The sequence below is a fragment of the Macaca mulatta genome, chromosome 20, assembly GCF_049350105.2.
Source record: "Macaca mulatta isolate MMU2019108-1 chromosome 20, T2T-MMU8v2.0, whole genome shotgun sequence".
Classification (NCBI taxonomy): domain Eukaryota; kingdom Metazoa; phylum Chordata; class Mammalia; order Primates; family Cercopithecidae; genus Macaca; species Macaca mulatta.
This window is the reverse complement of record NC_133425.1, coordinates 22,933,076-22,957,001: the sequence shown is the minus strand read 5'-3', so window position 1 is coordinate 22,957,001 and position 23,926 is coordinate 22,933,076. Positions and strand designations below refer to the sequence as shown.

The 23,926-nt window shown below is 48.1% G+C and overlaps 1 protein-coding gene and 1 long non-coding RNA gene across 4 annotated transcripts in view; one reads left to right on the top strand and one right to left on the bottom strand.

The window, feature by feature from the left end:
* Window positions 1-23,491, top strand: part of COG7 (component of oligomeric golgi complex 7) — a 66,808-nt gene extending 43,317 nt beyond the window's left edge. For 2 of the 3 annotated variants that reach the window (XM_015125796.3, XM_077986524.1), the window contains 7 exons: window positions 822-887; window positions 4,770-4,956; window positions 7,199-7,339; window positions 13,200-13,283; window positions 18,363-18,477; window positions 19,222-19,365; window positions 22,898-23,491. In XM_015125796.3, coding sequence (XP_014981282.2) covers window positions 822-887; window positions 4,770-4,956; window positions 7,199-7,339; window positions 13,200-13,283; window positions 18,363-18,477; window positions 19,222-19,365; window positions 22,898-23,064 — 904 coding nt within the window. In that variant the 3' untranslated portion in view covers window positions 23,065-23,491. The remainder of the gene's footprint in view (window positions 1-821; window positions 888-4,769; window positions 4,957-7,198; window positions 7,340-13,199; window positions 13,284-18,362; window positions 18,478-19,221; window positions 19,366-22,897) is intronic. The other variant, XR_013411946.1, reaches the window with a different exon arrangement.
* Window positions 8,469-13,206, bottom strand: LOC144338121 (uncharacterized). The gene is made up of 2 exons (XR_013411949.1): window positions 10,689-13,206; window positions 8,469-10,371 (listed from the first exon to the last, which is right to left on the bottom strand). It is a non-coding gene; the product is annotated as an uncharacterized LOC144338121 (long non-coding RNA).
* Window positions 23,492-23,926: the final 435 nt, after the last annotated feature.

Here is a 23,926-nt window from a genome sequence, read left to right as displayed (position 1 = left end):
TCAATACGGATATGATGGTCATTTGGGCTTATCTCTGAGAAACAAATGGATTCATCTTCATCTGCCTTTCATATCATCAGGGAAAGATACTTCTAGTACCAAAACATTTTCTGTGTCTGGCAACTAACAGGCGTCTAACAAATATTAAGTAATACATTTAAAAAATTTTTTTATTTTAGATACAGGCAGGGTGTGGTGACTCACTCCTATAATCCCAGCATTTTGGGAGGCCAAGGCAGGCGGATCACTTAAAGTCGGGAGTTTGAGACCAGCCTGGCCAACATAGTGAAACCCCGTGTCTATTAAAAATACAAAAATTAGCCAGGCGTGGTGGCGAGTGCCTATAATCACAGCTACTTGGGAGGCTGAGGCAGGAGAATCGCTTGAACCTGGGAGGCAGAGGTTGCGGTGAGCCGAGATCACGCCATTGCACTCCAGCCTGGGTGACAGAGCGAGACTCAGTTGCAAAAATAAGTAAATAATAAATTTTAGATGTAAAGTATCTCTGCCCTGTTTTTCTCAAGGACAAAGCTGAGTATTTTGGAAATGTAAAATTATTTGAGGGGCCCATGGATAGAATTGTGCTTTCGTAGCAGAGATGCCATTGACAGTGGAGGTTATTGGAAGGGACCAGCATTTTCTTTTTACATTAATGACTAATGAATGAAACATTTCAGACCAGCAAATGTTTAACAGCTTTCCCAGAACGAGAACTACCCAAAGGAGCAAATAGTTAGGATTTTTATGAATAAGACAATGTTTGTCCTGTAAAGGTCGGCATTCCAGATACTTGAACTTGAAGTGCTTTTTGTTTTGTTTAGGATAATAGCCACCTGTGGAGAGCTTTTGCGGCATTGTGGGGACTTCGAGCAACAGCTAGCCAACAGGTAGGAGAGAGGAGTCATTGTCCTCTAGACCCTGGGGTTCCTGATCAGCACGAGCTTGGTCTAGTACACAGTACAGCAAGGACAGCATATGGCAGATCTGAAGGCCACAGGGCTGGAGGGCTGTCTGTACCTAGATACAGCGTGTCATAATTGTCATCATTAAACTTTACTCAGCACCTAAAAAGGGCAAGGCTTTGTCCTATTTGGCAGGGGTCACGTAATTTTGGTTTGATACGTTGGTTTCAGCCTAAATGAGGAAACAGTACATCTTGTCTCCAAATTAGGAATGGGCCGGGTTCCGACTGCATGTTTATAAATTAGCTGTTGGGACTGAAAATAAATTTCCATATAGAAACGGTGTGACAAGTGGTGGTGAAGTCCCTTGGGCCAGCCTTCAGGATCGGGGTGAACTTAGGCAGTCTGCCTTCTGGGTCCTGCAGTCAAATTCGTGCTGCCGAAGGGCTGTTTGTCGAAGGGGAGTCTCTGGGGTCTGCCCTGGAAAAGCTTGTTCTACTCTCTTCCTCTCATCTCATACCTGCCAGGGCTTTTATATTGCCCTGAGGTGACCTCCTTCAGACAGTTTTTCCCTTCAAGGGGCTCTGGCTTCCCACATTTCTTTCTTTATTCCTTTCAATGAAATCTCTCGATTCCCTTGGTATGGCTGATGCCTTCTATTCCTTAGGAGTAAAGGGGAAGAAGTCTGTTTGATATAGTTGTTTGAGGGACCAGCAGCAATTCCTTAACCTCCTTGGGTGATTCTTTATTGCCCTAAAGTAATCTCTGGGTGATGGAATTTTTAGCAGTGGTACAAGGTGAAATGAAAGCACCACTGTTCCAAAAGTAAGGAGTGGGCCCTGGGAAAATACAGAGGAGCCACAGCAATCTCCCTATATCTCGCCCAAGCTGCCCAGGATGAGAGAAATCTCTCAGATGAGATTTCAGCTCGGCCTTGCTTTACTCAGCCCGTAAATCACAAAATGATTCCTTTCTGCAAATAAGTGATCATAAGAGCTGGGTGGCCAATGTCAGTCTTGTCACTGGAGCAGCCCAGCGCGTTCTGACCTGTTGCCTCTGCCACCCGCCTGTTGGTGGGGAGTGGTCCTTGGTAGGAGTCTAGGTGCTGCAGGTGAGATTGATGGGGAGATAAGATAAGCTTTACAGGCGCCTGCCACACACACTGTGCAGCCTTTCAGCCAGGAACACAGATGGTGACTGTCCCTTTCCAGGCTTAGTGCTTCCAGGATGACATCATCTCCTTCAGGAACTCCCTTGGATACACCCAGGCTGTTCCTGACTTGAAGCTCAGCCAGGCTTTCAGCCTCTCTGGGCTGCAAAATGCAGCCAAGAGAGGCCCATCTTTTACCTATTGTGTCCCCATTCATGCTCCTAACCAGTCTCTCCTTACTCTTCGGAATGTAATACTTGACTTCATGAAGAGATTGAGGAAAATCTGTGTCCTAGGAATTACCATTTACTTCATTTACATTATTTACACATACTCCATTGTATGCCTGTGGCACTTCAGTTTTATTCACTCCTGAAAGTCACACAATTTCTGTGCTGGGCATTCAGGAGCGAGTTAGGAACAGCAGCAGCTGCTCCCACTTTATCCTGCTGTGAGCCTTTCCCCATAAGGAGAACCATCACAAAAAGTCTTGGACTAAAGACAGCTGGTGGTCTCAGAAATGACGGAAAACAAAGAATTGTGAGAAGAAATGGCCAACGAAGAGCACAGACCTTCCTCAGCAATTTGCCCCTACCTCCTGCCCCACCTCCTACCCCACTTGCCTCTACCTTCTGCCTCACTCACCCCCTACCTCCCGCCCCACTCGCCCCCTACCTCCCGCCCACTCGGCCCCTACCTCCCGCCCCACTCGGCCCCTACCTCCCGCCCCACTCGCCCCCTACCTCCCGCCCACTCGGCCCCTACCTCCTGCCCCACTCGGCCCCTACCTCCCGTCCCACTCGGCCCCTACCTTCCACCCCACTCGCCACCTACCTCCCACCCCACTCACCCCTATCTCTTGCCCCACTCACCTCTGTCTCCCACTTTACTTACTCCTACCTCCCTTCCCACTGGGCCACAGCTTCCCTGGGCTCTAAGCTAGGTCTTGGGGATATCAGATAATTAGACTCAATCCTTGTCCTCAAAGAGCTTAGAGATTAATGGGAGCATCCAGCATGTGCCAATATGCTGATTGCTGTGCCAAGAGAACGCAATGTGCACAGAGGAGGGAGCGTTACAATTCCATTGGTTCCCTCAGCTATGACAAGTTTTTGCCCACTTCTCAGCCATGGAACTTGTAAATTTATACTAGATTTCCAAAACCTGACTGTCTCATTGCACTGTCCCCTGAAGACCTGGTCACCAAAGCCTGGGTCACCCGTCCTTCAACAGTTGTGGAGCTCCTGCCACATACCAGGCGCCATGCTAGTGCTAGTAATTCACAGATGAAGAACACTCCAGGTTTTGTCCTCACCATCCAGTTGGAGGGAAATGAGACAGCATGTGTTAAATGCAGAACAGAAGCAAGAGCCCTTTGGGAGTTCTGCCATTGGTTGATGGGGCAGAGGGCTGAAACCTCCCGGGGTCCCTAAGGCCTCTCCTCTGCCAGGCCTTTCTAATGCCCCTGTGATGCACTATCTTTGGGAAAAAGCCAAAATCAGATTTGCCTTCTGGGAAGATCATTCTGCTGACCCTTAGGAGGACAGATTAAGTAGAACTTCGAGGACTAGAGGAAGGGAAACCAGTTAGTTGGAAGCCTGCTGCGATCCAGGCAAGAACTAGTGAAGATTAGAAGCAAAGCAATGGCAGAGACAGGCCACAATTTGACAGATAAGAGACCCAACCAAAGTTACTGGTTGGCTCAAGCAACAGGAAGAATTAACTTGACCTTAATGGCAGAGGCAGGTAGCTGCTTATGTCAGCAGTGGCTCCTGAGGAAGATCCTATCGCTGGGATTTATTTGCAAGTACAGGCATTTCTTGACCAACTCAAGGATCTGTTTTTGAAATAGTGAGTGCATCCTAAAAACTGGTATGTCCAAAGCAATGTTTTCATAAGAAATTACAGTAAAGGAGAAGGCAGGGAATTAGCCACATTTGGGATATGTCTTAATGTGGTTCTCCTAGTTATACATGTTCATGTAATTCTGTACATATTTAGACAGGTAGGATGGGTGGTAAAGTTGGGCTCAGGAAAACAGGGTGGAGGTTAAGATTCCACTTCCCCAGCAGTACAAGGGGTGGATTATCATATGGAACCTCCTCTAGGCGTTTGTCTTTCTCAAAGAGTTTGGAAAGTGCCAGCCTCAATAGATCTCTCTGTAACACCTAAACCACAAAAATAAACCTCCCTGTGCCACCGAACACAAACACCACGCAAGCTCGGCATGTAGGACAGGCGGATCCCTTGGGTAAAGAGGTGTGCAACGAGCTGCTGTCACTGTTCTCCAGGAGCCAGCCAGCTGCTGTCCTGCCCGGCGGTCTCTCTGATGGTGGTGCTGGTGGCCCACCCTGGCATTTGACTGTTCTACACCCTGATGCTCATATAGCAAGAAAAGTCTCCACAGAAGGTGCACAGTGTTCCAGACCAAACTGAGAGCTGCCCCTATGTAGGCTGTTGGTCATATTAGGGAGATGGCATGTTCTGGCACTGTGAGTGTTAAGCAGGAATAAAAACACTGGGTTTTTTATTGTGCACCTGAGGTCCAGCTCACTCCTCAGTGATGAAGGGCATCCTTTCATTGCCTTATAAACTGGACCTTAGTTCAGTCTGTCTCATGAGGATATCTTAGAATTTAGTAAGGGCAACCTGACTGCTCCAAGAAGAAAGTTCCATGCATATAGCTCAGGGCATAATGGTCATTCCTTTCATTACAGGATTTTGTCCACCGCTGGGAAGTATCTATCTGATTCCTGCAGCCCCCGGAGCCTGGCTGGTTTTCAGGAGAGCATCCTGACAGACAAGAAGAGCTCTGCCAAGAACCCATGGCAAGAATATAATTACCTCCAGAAAGATAACCCTGCTGAATATGCCAGTTTAATGGAAATACTTTATACCCTCAAGGTATGAGACCAAATGGATGGCATTCTTGCAAATGAAAGGCTTCCTCTCTTCACTCACCCTCTCCCTTTCCAGGATACAGGCGGGCCCTGTGTGTGGCCCTGGGCTGTGATGTACCCTGCTACTACTTCTCTGTCTCATTTATGTTGGGATTTTAAGGAGCTAATATATTAAACTTGAAACCCATTGTGATACAGATGTAGAAGTTAGAAGAGATGCATCTTTATTACTGATAAAAGCCAGGTTAGAGAGTGTGGCTTTAGGCCGGATACAGTGGCTCACACCTATAATCCCAGCACTTTGGGAGGCCGAGGTGGCTGGATCACCTGAGGTCAGGAGTTTGAGGCCAGTCTGGCCAACGTGGTGAAACCCAGTCTCTACGAAAAATACAAAAATTAGCCAGGTGTGGTGGCATGCGCCTGTAGTTCCAGCTACTTGGGAGGCAGTGGTGGGAGAATCACTTGAACCAGGGAGGCACAGGTTACAGTGAGCTAATATGGTGCCACTACACTTCAGCATGGGTGACAGAGTGAGACTCCATCTCAAAAAAAAGGAAAAAAGAGAATGTGGATTTAGATCTGTGGCTAGGGGGACTTGCTGTAATTCACTCCAGAATGAAACTTGTCAGCCGGTCAGGCAGAGCTGGATAGCCCCTGGCCCTGTTCAGGGTCAGCCTCCTGAGAGGGAACCAGATGTGTACTGCTTGCAGGCAGGCAGACCTGTAATAGAGGACCCCAACCCAGGATACCAGGAGGAGCAAGAGAAGTCACTCCTCTTTCCCAAGGGAGGAGCCAGGCTGCAGAGTCACCAGGAGTCTACCCAAGTACAAGTTCTTCCACATGGGACCATGAGGACTTGGGGATTGGTGTTCCCTCCTGGTGTTTTTCTTTAAACTCTTAGTTTGCCTGCCATAAAGCTGCCCTTGACTTTGAGCTTTGGGCCCCTTGGGGTCCAGGGACAGGAGAACTTCGTAACAAATGGAATGGGTCACACAACTGCCCGGGAGTGGCCTCCAGGGTTATAAGCAGACCATGGGCATCCTTTGCAGAACTGTCCCCCTCCTCACTGGTCTGGCTTTAACTTCACTCTTGGTGATAGACAGAGGAGACATTGCTGTTCCTGGAGCACCAGATGCAGTAGAAAAAAAATTATTTTTGCGATGGAGTCTCACTGTGTCGCCTAGGCTGGAGTGCAGTGGCATGATCTTGGATCACTGCAACCTCCGCCTCCCAGCTTCAAGCAATTCTCCTGCCTCAGCCTCCTGAGTAGCTGGGATTATAGGCGTGCGCCACCACACCTAGCTAATTTTTGTATTTTTAGTAGAGACAGGGTTTCACTATATTGGCCAGGCTGGCCTTGAACTCCTGACCTCAGGTGATCTGCCCGTCTCAGCCTCCCAAAGTGCTGGGATTACAGGTATGAGCCACCCTGCCCGGCCAGATGCAGTAGAAAATTATCCAGGGCCTAGAGCTCTGGAATGAACTGCACAGGGGGCCTGGACATGTGTGAGGCTTCAGTGCTGTTCTCCCAGGGCCTCCCCATCTCTTTGCACCTTGACCCATCAACTGGCTGCATTGAGCTTGACAAACACTTCTTAAAGCAATTCTGTAAACTCATTCATCCATGCTTCTGTGATTAGGTTAAAACAACTCTGTTTATCTTTATTGCTAATCTGATTTATGTCTGTTGTAATCGGTTCATTTATAATAGCAAAACTAAGGTTACACTTTCCATCTCTGTATTTTCTCAGGCTATTTGGAATTCCTTGGGACTCATGGAGGTTGTACATACTCTGGCTTTCAGCCAAGTGTATTTGACCTGACCTCCCCGGGAATTAGGGCTCTGTACATCACTCTGATTTATATGTGAAGCTTCTGATCTTGTTTCCCCCCTCTTTCCTACCTCCTGTATCCCTGAGGGATGGTCACAGGTGAACTTTTCCTAAACTAGAGAGTCTGTGAGCTCATGTTAGCCCAAATGCATCAGAATCACCTGGGAAAGTGAATTTAAAATACAGATTCCTGGGCTTCAACCCCAGTGAACTCTGATGCAGTAGTTCTGGGGTGGAGCTTGGGAATCTGTAATTCAGCATGTTCCACAGGGGGGCCTGGGGCACAGCCGGGTTTGGGGAACCACTATTGCATAGAACCCCCAATTCTCCTGTGAGTTTTCAAAATGGTTAACTAGCTAATACTTGGGTTGGGTTTCGGGCCTAACAACTGCCTTTTGCATTTTCTTGTCTTAGGAAAAAGGGTCAAGCAACCACAACCTGCTGGCTGCACCTCGAGCAGCACTGACTCGGCTTAACCAGCAGGCCCATCAGCTGGCTTTCGATTCCGTGTTCCTGCGCATCAAACAACAGCTCTTGCTCATTTCCAAGATGGACGTGAGTTTCGCACTGACCGCATCAATTTCCCCCGGGTCCTGCCTCCAACTCAAGCATATTGAGTGTGGGCTTAACCTTCTCTGTTCCAAGAGTTTTGGGAAGATCCCGCTTTAACTCTCCCAAGCCGGAGAGAGCCACTTTCCAATTTCACCTCATTGCTTAACATGAATTTCTTATCTTTATTGTAGTTATTCTGATACTTTATTCACAGACGGTTCTCAGGATTATTAAAATTGCTTGATTAACTTTCCCCATTTGGAGCAGTGGAGAAGTAAGAGAGATTATGTGCCCCTTCGTAGGTTAGACCAGGTCAGAAGAGCTAATTGTCTTTTGAGATTGAATTATTTTCACACCACGCGAAACATTTCTGGAGAATTGGTTCTGGAACTTTACTCAGGGGAGTGCCTTATCAGAATGGATCTTGTGTTTTTGAGGGGGCTTTGGAGGGCTCTGTTCCTTTCTTTCCTTGATACCTTTTCTGTTTGGCTGTTTCTACAATCGACTCACCTTCCTTTCCTTACACCCTCTTCTCTTTTCTGGTTGCCCAAATTATTTTTCAAGGCATTGCCTATTAATTCTATTTTCTTTCCCTTGCTCCAGATCTTGTTACTTTCCTTTTGGATTACTGGGCAGTACAGTCCCCTGGTTAATGTATCTTACTGACCCTTCAAGGTCATTTGGATTCCAGTTATGGGCCTTTAATAACCAAGAGATCTTTTTACAAAATGACAAGAACTCATCTGGCAATATCAAACGTGCTCTGCTTTCTGCCACCGTCTAGAAAGCCTGCAAGGCTGGGATTCCAGGGCTCCTGCATGGTCTCAGTCAGGCCTCACCCCCTCACTGGAAGTCAGGATTCCCATCCGCTTTAAAAGGACTCAGTTAAACGACATGATCATGAGGTTCCTTCTACCCTTGAAGTTTGTGATTTTCACTCTTTATGATTTTTCTGTGCATAATGCCATGAGATCTATTTCAATCAGATTTTGTATTAGTAGGGCAGAAGGGGATATAAAGTGGAGGAGAGATGTAGCAGAAATGAGGCGGGTGCCATCACGTGGCTGAGTTATTCCTTCCTCTCTGAGCCTCCGTTTCCTCATCTGTGTAATGGGGATACAGTAATTCTCATATAGATTGGTGAGGATTAAGTAAGATTTTGTATATTGATAGAATTTAGTATCGCACTGGCTACAGAGTAGATGTATAATAAGTGGTAGTTTTCTTCCTTTCTGTGATTCTCATTTTTTAGGAAGAATGACTGACTTGATTTTTTTAAAATAAAAATTGTATAGGTATTTATTTTTAGAAACTCAAGCAATACAAGAAAAAAAAAAAATCTAATAAATACCTTCAAGATCCCACCATCGAGAAATAATCAGTGTCAGCAATTTGATGTCCAGCAACCCAGACATCTCTCTCTGCATGCCTATACATGTTAAAGGCTGAGTGGCCATCAGCAGACAGATCTATAGGAAGAAATGGAATTATACTATAGTGCTGTTTTTAAGAAAAACAAGATATGCACAATATAATTTTATTTGAATTTAACCAGAAAAAAAGAGACACTAAATGAAACGAAAGGAATTATTGAACTTGAGACATTTTTCTTTTCTTTTTTTTCCTTTTTTTTTTTTCCAAGACTGAGTCTCACTCTGTCACCTGGGCTGGAGTGCAGTGGCATGATCTTGGCTCACTATAACCTTTGCCTCCTGGGTTCAAGCGATCCTCCTGCCTCAGCCTCCCGAGTAGCTGGGAGTACAGGCACCTGCCACCACTCCGGGCTAATTTTTGTACTTTTTGGTAGAGATGGGGTTTCGCCAGGTTGCCCAGGCTGGTCTTGAACTCCTGACCTCAAGTGATCCACCCACTTCGGACTCCCAAAGTACTGGGATTACAGGCATGAGCCACCAAGCCTGGTCGAGATTTTTTTTTCTTCTCCACAAAAGATACTCATTTCCCAGAAGCTCTCTCCAAGGTTATGAAAAAAAGATTATGAAAACTATGAAGAGATTGGAGTTGCCATTGCTTTTTGTTAATCCTGTTTCCGTTGCAGACAGATACTGATACATATGATCCACTGAAAGACGAGGGGATTAGCTTTCCTTGTCTCTCTCCTGTCCCCTCCCCGGCCTCCAGATTGGGTTGTTTGTATTATTTTTATTTTGTCAAAGCTGACGGTACTGACTTTCTGTTCTGAAACCTCAGTGCTTCCCGGTTTAGTTCTACATTTAAACACGGCTGGTGCTTCCCCCGTCCTTTTCCCCCTACTTCTGCATTCCAGAGTTCATTATGATGGAGTTCCTGGGTGCTTGCTCCTACCTTTTCGTTCCGGCTTCACCGCAGCACCCCGGGCCCTTGGGAATGGGCGCAGGTGGCTTTGGAGATTAGGAGGAGCGCTCCGAGAGCGCCAGCACACAATACCAAGGCAAACACTCCGGCCTTAAGGATTTGAAAATTAAACCCTGGTCATCAAATGTTTGTTTTCAGCATTTGCTGGTAAATTCTATTGCCCTTTTATATTCCAAGACTACAAACCAACGCTTTATTTGATTTCAAAATAGATTATTGAAGTTTACCTATTTTACCTGGTGACAGATGGATAGAAAAGCTCATTTGAAGGATGCTTTAAATAAATTTTGAACAATTAAAAAATGACCTGCAGCATTTCCCTATTGCCCTCAAGTGACATTCTCTGCTGCTTTCCCTCCCCCCGCCTTTTTTTTTTTCGAGACAAAGTCTCACTCTGTTGCCCAGGCTGGAGTGCAGTGGTGTGATCTCTACTCACTGCAACCTCCGCCTCCTGGGTTCAAACACTTCTCATGCCTCAGCCTCCCAAGTATCTGGGACTACAGGCGAGCGTCACCACACCCGGCTAATTTTTGTATTTTTAGTAGAGATGGGGTTTCACCATGTTGGCCAGGCTGGTCTCAAACTCCTGGCTTCAAGTGATCTGCCCGCCTCAGCCTCTCAAAGTGTTGGGATTACAGGCGTGAGCCACCGCACCCAGCCCTCTGCTGCTTTTTAAGCACCCCCTATTTCTTTTTTTTTTTTTTTTTTTTGAGGCGGAGTCTTGCTCTGTCACCCAGGCTGGAGTGCAGTGGCCGGATCTCAGCTCACTGCAAGCTCCGCCTCCCGGGTTTACGCCATTCTCCTGCCTCAGCCTCCCGAGTAGCTGGGACTACAGGCGCCCGCCACCTCGCCCGGCTAGTTTTTTTGTATTTTTTAGTAGAGACGGGGTTTCACCGTGTTAGCCGGGATGGTCTCTCGATCTCCTGACCTCGTGATCCGCCCGTCTCGGCCTCCCAAAGTGCTGGGATTACAGGCTTGAGCCACCGCGCCCGGCCAACACCCCCTATTTCAAACCACTCTGTCTTGCCCTTCTTCCAAACTTCTTTCCCACTCTGGCTGTTCTTTCCTTCTCTCCTCCGCCTGTTCATGTTTTGAACAGGCTCCTCCTGCCTCCTCTCTGAGGCCTTTCCTGGGGCCTCCAGGCTGCAGTTCCTGGGATGGATGGCGGCATTGCTTGTCTTCGCCCTGCACATCGGTACCTGCTCTTGGTCTCCTGGAAGCAATTGCTTCTCCCTACACTCTGCTTCCCAGCCTGTCAGCATCTCAGCTCCCTGCTGCACCCCTTTGCCAACGAACCACCAAGGATTGCTGTCCTTTCCTTTTCTCTGTGTCCCCTACCTGTTTCCACAGGGGGTTCTCATCATCTCTGTTTATGAGCTTGCCATCTGCCCCCCACCCCAATTTTCTGCAGAGCTGCTGTATTTACCTTCACAAACTTTGTTTTGGTTTTATCTCTCCTCATTCAAAACCCTCCCCAGGGTAAGTCTGATTGTCTGTTTTTAGAAACCTTTTCACACATACACAGTAGGGAGAAGAGTATAAGGAACTCCATATACTCATCACCTGCTCCAACCATGATCTACTCCTAGCCATCCTGTTTCGTACATACCCCCTCATCTGAAATAGGACTCTAAAAATAATCACAGTACCACAATCAACCCTAAAAAAGAAAAAGAAAAGGAATTCCTAATGTCATCAGTGTTCAAATTTCCAGTTGATTTATAAATGGCATAATTTATTTTAACCCTTTGAGTCAGGATCTAGGATCCAGGATCCTGCACATTGAGATTTATTGGGATGTCTTTTGTGTCTTTTTTGAATGGTAAGTTTCCTCTCTCTCTCTCTCTTTTTCCCTTGCAATTTACCTGTTGAAGGTAAAGCCTTTACTTAGCCTGGTGTTTAAAGCTGTGCCTTCTCCCTGCAGCCTCTTTCTGCCTCTGTGTACCACATACCTCCTATGGCCAGCCGCTTCTCTCGTCGCCCTGAGCTCTTGCTCCTTGCCTCCAACACTGAGAGCTCTAGAAGTGGGAGGCAGCACTCATGTGTCTGCAGGGGGAAGAGAGGAGGGCCCAGAACAGGATGGGAGGTGTGGGGGTGTACAGGGTGGGAGTATGTAGGGGGGCCTTGCTTCCCCAAGTAGCTCCCTTCTAGAGAGCAAGGAGCAAATCTTACATTTCTTTGTCTCTTCTCTGCAAAGCCTAGCACAAGACACTCGACGTCCTGGGTACTTGGTAAATGTGGATGGTTGGCGTGTGCCTTCTTGGTGGATTGGGAGTTAGCTGGAAAAAAAAGTAGGCTCTTTTGAGACAAAAGAGCATTCTCAGGCAAGAACAAAGAGTCTAGAAAACTGTAGGACAGGGGTTGGGGGCACCTGGGGTGGGGAAGAAAAGAGCTCATTTACATCAAAGAAAATGAGACCTAATCGAGTGGGCGCTAGAGAGCATGGGGAGGGCTGCCGAGGCTGAGCCTGGGCTGGGAGCCCAGGGGTGGACGTGGTCATTCCTTTCCCGGAATGCTACTTAAAGGATCAGGCAACCGGATCCGGCATCAGGTGGCTGCAGACAGCAGTTCCTACATGACCGCCGGAGTCACTCCCAGAGTTCAGCCAGAAAGGGCCTTGTGTTCCAGGCTGGCTTTAGAGTGGCTCAGGTTGGAGGTAAGAAGCGAGATTTCTGTGTGAAGGTGTGCCACGCTGAAGTCTGTGAGCACATGTGCACGGGTCCTTTCCCCAACTCTGTACAGACTGCTGGCAAGACTCCCACAGCAACACGGAAGACGTATTCACTCCAAATGGCAAGAAACGCATGGTGGTGCCGAGGTTCTTCTCACACAGGGGGGCCACAGAGAGGCCAGAGGGGCAGCTGTTGGGGTTTGGAAGTGCCATCCCATCCCCGTCCCTCTGAGTTCTGATCAGTTGAGAAACAGATCCAGAAGGTGGTGAGAAATAAAGCAGCAGTTTAGTTGAGGTAAAGCAGTATTGCCAATGAGGCTTGGCTCTTCCTGCAGCCAGAAAGGCTTCTTAGGCCTCCCTCCCAGATCAGGGATTGACACGTGGCCTCTGTGGGGGACCTCAGGGAGCCCTGTTCTCCTTAGCGTGCTAAGGACCCATGAAGCAGTGAGGCTGCCTGCACCCAGTACCTCTCTACACAGTGGCCCCGCTACGCAGAGAAACTTGGACCAAAAATATCCGACTTTCTCCTGTCACAATCTCAGCGAGATAAATAAAAGGGATCAGTTCCCACCCCACAGTTCAGCCAGTGTGGCAGTTCCTGTTTTATGGACCTGCAGGAATGCAGAGAGAGAAACCATTGCCTCTGTTTGGCGGGCTTCCAGGTGAAGCTTTAAAGAAGGGAAGCCCCTGCCTGCTGAGTGGTGGAGGCTCCAGCGGTCAGTTCTGACCAAAGACGGTGCCTCTGGGGAAGGCCACGTTCTTCTTTGTGTATTTCTGGGTGGCGTCTTCACGGCTGCCTGGCTGCTAGGTACTGATTGTGTCCTCTCCTTCTACCCCTAGAGCTGGAACACGGCTGGCATCGGAGAAACCCTCACGGATGACCTGCCTGCCTTTAGTCTCACCCCTCTCGAGTACATCAGCAACGTAAGAGCTTCTGTGTGCTTCTCCGGGGTAGTCCAAGCCTTTCAGACCTTCCTTGTCTTTTGATTCTTGCCCTTATAGATAGTCATTTCCTCATAGGTGTTATCTGACCCTTTTGGATAGCCTGTGCTTTAGGGTAGTCTGCACCCAGATCCTGGACTTTAAGAAGATGCAACAGAGCCACATGGCGATTCCAGACCCCGGCACATTCTCACCCCTTCACCATCTCCCTATATGAGATGTGGCCACTACCTAAGGGTGCCAGAGTTGAGAGTCTAATAGGAAATCCTGACTTGGGAAGTCAAGAGGCAGGTGGCCACATTCTTCTCTGTGGCTTTCAGAAGAGTAGTGTGTGTTTGTGGTGGTGAATTCAAATTCAGGCAGCTTTTAGTGATCACCTACCATGTGCCAGGCTCTGTGCGGAGTGCTTTCATGTTTAACTTCATAGTAACAAACAAATCTCTTCGGAAGAATTGCAGTTATAGAGACTGAATATTAAAAGAGAACAGAATAAACCATGCAGGGGAGTGGGGGCACGTGGAATCCTTGCTGCCCTCCCCATTCACCCCTGGGAATTGACAGTCACCCAGACACCTGCATACAGCCTTTCTTTCTGTTCCTTCCTGCAGTCTAGCTCAGGTGCTCTTAAATGTCAGTGCACACAAGAAACACTACAGAGGAGTAATATGTGCCAAACCACACTCACCTCACACAATGGGAGATTTCTGGGATTTTTCAAGGTGATTTCTGCCTTACGCTCTTGCCTTAGAATCCAACCCCTATGTGTAAGTTGTGACTCTGCTGAAATAATTAGAAGGGAATTTTAAAAGTATTATAAATATTAGACTGGGCCTGGTGGCTCATGCTTATAGTCACAGCACTTTGGGAGGTGGAGGCAAGAGAATTGCTTGAGCCCAAAAGTTTGAAACCAGTCTGGGCAACATAGGGAGACCCCACCTCTACAAAAAAGTAAAAAATTCTCCAGGCATGGTGGTGTGTCCTGTGGTCCCAGCTACTTGGGGTGCTGAGGTGGGAGGATCGCTTGAGCCCAGGAGGTCAAGGCTGCAGTGAGCTGTGATTGCACCCCTGCACTCCAGCCTGGGCGACACAGCAACCCCCTGCCTCAGGAAAAAAAAAAAGTACATGTTGTATAATTGCAAGAAGTGCATGGCAGTCCCACTGGCAGGCAGTGAGGTGGCTGGCTCTCTGCTCTCTGTTCATTTGGGGCAATATCAAGTCTAAAACAACAGTCATTTCCCTTCTATTTCCCAGGGCACCTGATACCCTCTACTGATGAAACTGTTAAGATGTGGGTTGGTCTTTACAACCCATGGGAATAATCTGATTTTATTTTTATTTATTTATTTATTTATTATTGAGATGGAGTCTCGCTTTGTCACCCAGGCTGGAGTGCAGTGGCACTATCTTGGCTCACTGCAACTTTCACCTCCTGGATTCAAGTGATTCTCCTTCAAGTGATTCTCCTGCCTCAGCCTTCCGAGTAGCTGGGATTACAGGCGCCCACCACCACACCTGGCTAATTTTTGTATTTTTAGTAGAGACGGGGTTTCACCATGTTGACCAGGCTGGTCTCAAACTCCTGACCTCAAGTGATCCGCCCACCTTGGCCTCCCAAAGTGCTGAGTTTATAGGCATGAGCCACCGTGCCTGGCTGAATGATCTGATTTTAGAACGGAGATAGTATGCTTGCAATCTAAATTGATTCAGAAAATGATGGTGCTGGATGGGACCTGAGAGGCTGCCAAGTTGATTCTAAGGTTGAAGAAACTGGGGTCTAGAAAGGGAAGGAGGGCTAGGAGGAGTTTCCAGGCCTAGGCCCTTCCCTGCCTGCTGCTGTCCTCCTGGGTTGTACGGAGGCTGATGACCTGAACCCAGGAAAGGAAAGGAACACCTAATTGAACACGTACTGTGTGCAAGGACAGTGCCAGGTTGGTTAGTGGCTGGGCCAGATCGTGTCTGTGAGACAGGTGTGGCAGCCCTCCTTCACAGTGGGAGTAGGGCTGGGAGGAAGCAGCGACTTACCCAGTGGCTGCTCTGTTAGGACACCAGCTGCTTTACGTGCATAGCACATGTATTAATTCTACCCTCACCACAACCTTTTGAAGTAATATGAGGTCATCCTCATTTCAGCAATGATGATCCAAGGTCCTGACAGATTAAAGTTGCCCAGGTTCTCACAGTGGTAGAGCCAGAACTCCAACCCAAGTCTGTCTGACCTCAAAACTTTTCATTTTTCCCAAGTCACTGAGTTAACTCAACTAGAATATCAAGAAATATTGATTGCATATGTGAGAACAGTAGACAAATATCCACAGGTGGGATAATAAGCAGCCCTTTCCATGTTGATTTCCATATTGATTTCCAAAGAGTGAATAGAGCCAAGACCCCTGAGAGAAACCTGCCCCGTGAGATCCATCTAGGAACCCCAGCAGTCCCTACAGTCTAAGGCTAATTGATTGAAGTTAGAGGTGTCAGATTGTTGAAATTTTTCACCTAAATGATACTTTGCCTTATTGGTGAAAGCCCTCACCCACACAGAATCATGTGAGCATTGTAAAGAGATGAAATAGGAGAAAATGCTTTGAAATTTTAAAACAATGTATATGCAAGGTAAAGCTGAGTCTGTGCACTTAGCCAAAAGCTTATGGCTACAGATGAAAGGTATACCAAATATAGGAGTATGTCTGGGGTCTTTGTATATAGTAGGTGTTCAGGAAGGGCTTGTTGAGAGGAATTATTATAGTGTGGAGAAATTCCAACACCAGAAATCAGCATCCTTCTCTTCCCCTAGCCTTGGGGAAAAATGATGAATTTGTTAATACTTCAGGCTGAAATTTACAGTAGTTGTTATTAGTGAGGTAAGTGGCCACTTGCTTACTTTGGGTGAAAGATTATACTGAGTACATCAAAGAAAAAAATGATTTATTTTACCATCTGTGTATCTCTTACAAAGGGACACCAGGCCGGGCGTGGTGGCTTACGCCTGTAATCCCAGCACTTTGGGAGGCCGAGGCGGGCAGATCACCTGAGGTCAGGAGTTGGAGACCAGCCTGGCCAACGTGGTGAAACCCCGTCTCTACTGAAAATACAAAAATATTTAGCCAGGTGTGATGGTAGGCACTTGTAATCCCAGCTACTCGGGAGGCTGAGGCAGGAAAATTGCTTGAACCCAGGAGGCGGAGGTTGCAGTGAGCCAAGATTGCACCATTGCACTGCAGCCTGGGCAACAAGAGCAAAACTCTGTCTCAAAAAAAAAAAAAAGAAAGGGACACCAAACTAATCATGAATGTTTACACTCACACAGCCAAACCATATTGAATGTTTAGAAACAAGGGCATGATCATCCTGTAGTTCTCTGGGCTGGGTAGATTTTTGAGTCTCTGTTAACTTCTGGACACCACACCCTGAAAGGAGCCCGCTGTTACGTAGACATGTGTGAGGCCAGACTGAGAAGATCTTGCTTCGATAGTCCTCTGACTTTTAGCTTACAGAATTAATTATCAGTGGCAGGAATGTCATGGAATGAATATGTAGCCGGAAAAAAAAAAGCAACAACAGGCTCAAAGACCTTTTAAAAACATATATTATCTTTTTGAAACCTGAAAAGTCAGCCCCCTTATTTTGAAACAAAACGTATACTTAACCTTAATGAATGATAATAGAAATAGGAAACAAATGATTGAATGAATGATAAAAACAATGAATGATAATAGAAATAGGAAATAGTGGTCTGAAATACACTCTTGGCATCACATGGGTATCTGACAAACACATAACCAAGACTGCTAATTGTGGGCATGTTCTAAATGTCTTTTAGGACAATTGCAAATGACCTTTTGCAATTCCCCACCAGCCAGGGTTTTGTCTATCTTTAGTTTCAAGAGTTTATATTATGAAAACAATATAGTTTTTTCTTCAAATTAATTTATAGTTATAAATGGCTTTTTTTCCAAACAGAATTCCTTTCTTCTTCTGGTTAAATTATCTAGGAGGGAGAGAATCAGATCCAAATCCAGAAGACAGGATTTTTTTTTTTTTGAGAGAGAGTCTCTTTTTTTTTTTTTTTTTGAGACAGAGTCTGCCTAGGCTGCAGTGCAATGGCATTATCTCGGCTCACTGCAACCTCTGCCCCTGCCGAGTTTGAGTGATTTTCCTGCCTCAGTCTCCCGAGTAGCTGGGATTACAGGCGCCTGCCACCATGCCCGGCTAATTTTTGTACTTTTAGTAGGACAAGGCTTCACCATGTTGGCCAGGCTGGTCTTGAACTCCTGACCTCAGGTGATCCATCCACCTCGGCCTCCCAAGGTGCTGGGATTACAGGCATGAGCCACTGCGTCTGGCCTCAGAAGACAGGATTTGAATTCTTGCTTGGCCTCACACTTTCTGAGACTGGTATCTTATTGGTTTTTCACCTATGAACAGTAATAATATATTTATAGAGTGCTTCAAATTTTACAAAGCATTTTGATATCCATGAGTTCATTTGAGATAGAGATTGTGTTGAATGCATTTCAAAAATATTGGGGCCATTATAAGAAGGACGAATCTGGCCGGGCGCGGTGGCTCAAGCCTGTAATCCCAGCACTTTGGGAGGCCGAGACGGGTGGATCACGAGGTCAGGAGATCGAGACCATCCTGGCTAACATGGTGAAACCCCGTCTCTACTAAAAAATACAAAAAAAAAACTAGCCGGGCGAGGTGGCGGCGCCTGTAGTACCAGCTACTCGGGTGGCTGAGGCAGCAGAATGGCGTGAACCCGGGAGGCAGAGCTTGCAGTGAGCTGAGATCCGGCCACTGCACTCCAGCCCGGGAGATAGAGCGAGACTCTGTCTCAAAAAAAAAAAAAAAAAAAAAAAGGATGAATCTATAATCTATATGCAAACTACCAGTGATTCTTTTTTAGGGTACTGCCATAACAAGCATCACCACATACTAGAAAGATCAGACTTGGGATCACCCGAGGTCTAGCAATTTTGTCTCTCTGCCTTTACACAAATGTACCCATAAAGTAATAACCCATATGTATCAATGTCAGGCTAACAGCACTTTCTTTTGTTTCAGATCGGGCAGTACATCATGTCCCTCCCCCTGAATCTTGAGCCATTTGTGACTCAGGAGGACTCTGCCTTAGAGTTGGCATTGCACGCTGGAAAGCTGCCATTTCCTCCTGAGCAGGGTAAGCGGGGATGGTTTCTGGCGATGTTACAAGTCACGTTGTCAGTTTCCAGGGTAGAAACCCCAGATGACACCTTATCCTTGGGCTCGTTTGTCACCAAGCCCTGTTTTTTTTTTTTAAACCTTCTAACTTGTACTTTTTGTACAGATGCCACATCTATAACAATATCACAACTTGAAAAAATCTATAAGCACATCCCACTGTGGAACACACTGGTATTTCCACTTTCGCTTGTGCCCTCTGGCTCTGCTCTGTAAGCAGATGGTATTTTGTGTGTAACTTTATATTCTGTATTATTATTATTATTATTATCATTATTGAGACAGAGTCTTGCTGTGTCACCCAGGCTGGAGTGTTGTGGCACGATCTCAACTCACTGCAACCTCCGCCTCCCGGGTTCAAGCAATTCTCCTGCCTCAGCCTCCTGAGTAGCTGGGACTATAGGCACGCACCACCACGCCTGGCTAAGTTTTGTATTTTTAGCAGAGACGGGGTTTCGCCTTGTTGGCCGGGCTGGTCTCAAACTTCTGACCTCAAATGATCTGCCCACCTCAGCCTCCCAAAGTGCTGGGATTACAGGCATGAGCTACTACACCTGGCCCTAAGATGTAACTGTTCTCGGTTTCCTGTGTTTCCCATTGAGGCCGGAAGCTTCCTGGCACTTTGGTGCATTCAAGCAGCTACTGCAGGCCAGGTCACCCAGCAGGTTCTGCGTTTTCCTTGGTGACCTCCTTTTCTTTTCAGGGGATGAATTGCCCGAGCTGGACAACATGGCTGACAACTGGCTGGGCTCGATCGCCAGAGCCACGATGCAGACCTACTGCGATGCGATCCTGCAGATCCCCGAGCTGAGCCCGCACTCTGCCAAGCAGCTGGCCACCGACATCGGTGGGTCCTCAGGGGACAGGTGGTGGCAGGGACAACTCTTGCCCACTGCATCTGTCAGTTTCTCCTTTGCCCTCCAGGAATCTCATCCCAAATCTCCCCTTAGCTTCAGCTGTGGATTTGGCTCTGAAGCTGGTTGCAAATTCAGATTCTGCAGGCCCCGCCCCAGAGATTCTGACTTAGCAAGGCTGGGTTGAAGCTCAGACATCTGTGTTTTCAAAGAGGACTTGAGAACCATTGAGGGGAGCTTCAGTGAGATAAGCTTCAGCAAGTCCTGCAGCCTGGCCTCACCTGGCCTGCTCCATTTGTACCATAATTCCCAACCCGTGTTTAATGAGCTCTTACGGCATACCAGGCATGCCTGGCGCTGGACCAAACACTCGCACCCATCATCTTATGAAATTCCAAACTCCCCTATGAGGTGGGTGCTCTCTTCTCCATCATACCGATAGGGAACAGAGGCCCAGGGCGGTTGCATAACAAGGCTACGTGGCCAGGATCACTCTGTGGTCTCCATCCAGATAGCATCCTGCCTCCCAAGTCAGTGGGCGTGTCCCCTCTGCTCCTGCCTGCCCTCTTCACTGGAGGGCCTCACTGCCCAGGTGTGCTCTGAGCGTGGGGCTACTACTGGCAGGTAGCAGGGAATCTCCCCAGTCTCTTGATACCATTCCATTGCCTTGCCTGCTCTTTAGCGTAACACAGCTCTTGGGGTGGTCAGGAGAGTGGGTGGTAGACGCCTGAAAGATCAGCTCCCTGGGGACCCAGCCAGAGCTTCGTCCTCAGTGACCACAGGGCTGAGCCAGGCTCAACCGGCTTCTGGCTCTTGTTTTGCAGAAGAAGAACTAGAAGGGAGGTGCTTTTCTCCGGGTCCCAGAGCTGTTAGTGGTGGAGCCAGGCCTGGGATCCAGCTGTCCTGAGTTCCTGACCCCTGCTCATTTCATAGTCAGCTCTCCGCACTTACCAGAGGCATAGGCAGCCTTTTGGCTGCTTCCCATCAGAGAAAGATGAGAGAATTCAGTTGCGTGTTGGTGTTACCTGTTAGTACAGGCAGCAGCAGGGGAAGAACTGGAACTAGTAAGTGGAGTGAGATCTAGGGATTGCCCCTCAGTTTAGTTGTTCTTGTTATTCCTCCCTGTTAAGCTCCCCCTGCAGATTCATTTCTTCACTCATTCAGCATTGCTCCAGCATCTGTGGGCCAGCCGTAGTTCTAGGAGATAGAGACAACAGAGCTTTAGGCAGCTCCCATGCTTACTGAGCTCACACTGTAAGGATGTGAGGTTAGGAGCAGGGAAGGTAAGGCTAGTATATGAAACTGACAGGGTGTAAGGTGATAGAGTTGGTGAGGTCTGTGGCAAAGCATGCACACCCGAAAGACATTCAAATTAAGCGTGAGCACAAACAGAACAAAAAACACTGTAGGCCAAAGAAAAGTGTCCTAGGAGACTGTGGGCCTGCTGTTTGCAGCTCTTGGCTGACAGTCAAGTGAAGCTCACGGTTTTATGGATAAACTTGTAAAGGAGTAGGTACCTGCCTGGCGGCACCTTTGCTGGGAAGCAGCTCTTCCTGAGTCAACCAGGACAGAGTAGGCACCTCCTCCCTGCCCTGCCCTGCCCTGCCCTGAGTTGGGCCTCAAAAAGACAACACAGGGGGCCAGGCACCATGGCTCGTGCCTGTAAACCCAGCACTTTGGGAGGCCGAGGCAGGAGGATTGCTTGAGCCTAGGAGTTTGAGGCCAGCCTGGGCAACATAGCGAGACCCTGTCTCTACAAAATGTTTAAAAAAAATTTAAAAAAAAAAGACACAGGGAAGGTTGAGGCCTTGCCTGGAGTTCCACTGTAGTCAGGGAGAAGACATGAACCCAAGATCAGAAAGTAGACAGGGGGGCCGGGCTCAGTGGCTCACGCCTGTAATCCCAGCACTTTGGGAGGCCGAGGTAGGTGAATCACGTCAGGTCAGAAGTTTGAGACCAGCCTGGCCAATATGGCGAAACCCTGTCTCTACTAAAAATACAAAAAATTAGCTGGGCATGGTGGTGGGTGACTGTAATCCCATCTACTCGGGAGGCTGAGGCAGGAGAATTGCTTGAACCCGGGAGGCGGAAGTTGCAGCGAGCTGAGATCGCGCTGTTGCACTCCAGCCTGGGCAACAAGAGTGAAATTCCGTCTCACAAAAGGAAACAAAAAAAACAAGAAAGTAGCCAGGGGTGTACTGGGTGGTGCTGTCTTTCCAAGCATGAACTGGGAGGAGCTGGAGAAGGCTTTGCAAGGCTTCCCTTGGGTTGGGTTGCACTGCCCAGGATGGAGGGAAAGGCAGCGTTGATCTACTGATGACCTGTGACACATCGGGTGCTCTCATGTTCGTTTCCCGCTTCATGCCCTATCCATGCTGCCTGATGGGTGGTAACTGTGTGGACAGATGGAAGCAGAGACTCAGGGACGTGGAAGGGCTTCTCTGAGGTCACACCTGGCTGCACCTGGTTTGCTCCCCCATGCTGACAGTGTCGCCCAAGCTTGCCTGGTGTTTAGAACCACTGGGGTCGGCTGGGCGCAGTGGCTCAAGCCTGTAATCCCAGCACTTTGGGAGGCCGAGACGGGTGGATCACGAGGTCAGGAGATCGAGACCATCCTGGCTAACATGGTGAAACCCTGTCTCTACTAAAAAAAAAAAAAATACAAAAAACTAGCCAGGCGTGGTGGCGGGCGCCTGTAGTCCCAACTACTCGGGAGGCTGAGGCAGGAGAATGGCGTAAACCCAGGAGGTGGAGCTTGCAGTGATCTGAGATCCGGCCACTGCACTCCAGCCTGGGCGACAGAGTGAGACTCCGTCTCAAAAAAAAAAAAAAAAAAGAACCACTGGGGTCACTTTGTAGAATGACAGAACCCTAGAATCCTCTCTTGGGATGCTCGTCGACCTAGTCTGGGGGTAGGCTCAGAAATCTGTATCTGGCTGTATCCCCAGGGCCTCAGGGGTCATCTGGGAAATGTGGAAACCTGCATTATACCAGGGTCCCACCCTGGACACTGTCCTTGTCTTCACTTCGGGGTTCTGACGGGAGGTCTTTGGTAGCTGCTTAGACAAGCTCGTGTGTCTCCTGACCCTCTGGGTTTCCCAAGTGGTCGGTGGATACGTTGGGGTCCAGGGCTGGGAACCCAGGAGTCCCCAGAACAGAGCTTTGGGTGAGGTCAGCTGGTCCTTCAGACTGGTGCTGAAGGCGGGTGTGTGCATGGGAGTGTGGATGTGAGAGTGTGTGTGCATGTGAGTGTGGATATGTGTGTGCGGGTGTGGATGAGAGTGATGTTGGTTAGTTCTTTATTAGAGTTCCTAGACTCAAGCCAAGCTCACAGTCTAGTCTGACACTGTGGGAAGAACCTGGCGAGTAAAGGGTACTACCTATTGAGGGCAGGGTGGGCGCCCCGCATCTAGGGACTTGGCAGGGCGGCTTCTCTGTTTCGTATTCAGCGGAGGCCTTGTGGGGCTCTCTCGTGCTTGGTGCTGAGTCTGTGGAGCTCTGTCTTTCTCCTCTCCGCCCCCACAGACTATCTGATCAACGTGATGGACGCCCTGGGCCTGCAGCCGTCCCGCACCCTCCAGCACATCGTGACACTCCTGAAGACCAGGCCTGAGGACTATAGACAGGTCAGCAAAGGCCTGCCCCGTCGCCTGGCCACCACTGTGGCCACCATGCGGAGTGTGAATTACTGACCCCACCGCACACCCGACCACCAAGAGAGCCAGGGGTGCTGTTCTGTGACTCGCCAGCACAGATTTGCTCAGAAACTCTGCCCAATCTTGGGCAAAGTTACTTGAAAAAGACTTAATTCAGCCATGCACAGTGGCTCACACCTGTAATCCCAGCACTTTGGGAGGCCAAGGCAGGCGGATCACGAGGTCAGGAGTTCGAGACCAGCCTGACCAACATGGTGAAACCCCATCTCTACTAAAAATACAAAAATTAATGATAGAGTGAGACTCTGTCTCAAAAAAAAATAAAAAAAAGGCCTTGGTTCATTTGTATAATCAAAAAGGAGTTATAAATTAAAGATGTATTATTTATCAGAGAAGACTTTTTAGATAATTTTTTAAAGGATCAGATCTTGAAAATGGAATAAATAACTACTGTGAAATGCAAGAAGACTGTTTCCTTCCTTCTTTTTTTTTCCCACCCTCACTCTTTCACCCAGACTGGAGTGCGGTGGTGTGATCTCGGCTCACTGCAGCCTCTGCCTCCTGGGCTCAAGTGATTCTCCCCCTTCAGCCTCCCGAGTAGCTGAGATTACAGGCACCCGCCACCACACCCGGCTAATTTTTGTATTTTTAGTAGAGACAGGGTTTTGCTGTGTTGGCCAGGCTGGTCTCCAACTCCTGACCTTAAGTGATCTGCCTGCCTCGGCCTCCCAAAGTGCTGGGATTACAGGTGTGAGCCAGCGCACCCAGCCTTTTCCTTCTTCAATGCATTTTTTAGTGCTTCCCACATGCCTGCCGTGCTGTGTGCACTGGGGATGTCTGGGGATACGGGTCCTGCCCTGTAGCTTATGCTCAGTGGGAGAGGGAGGGAGGGAGAAGA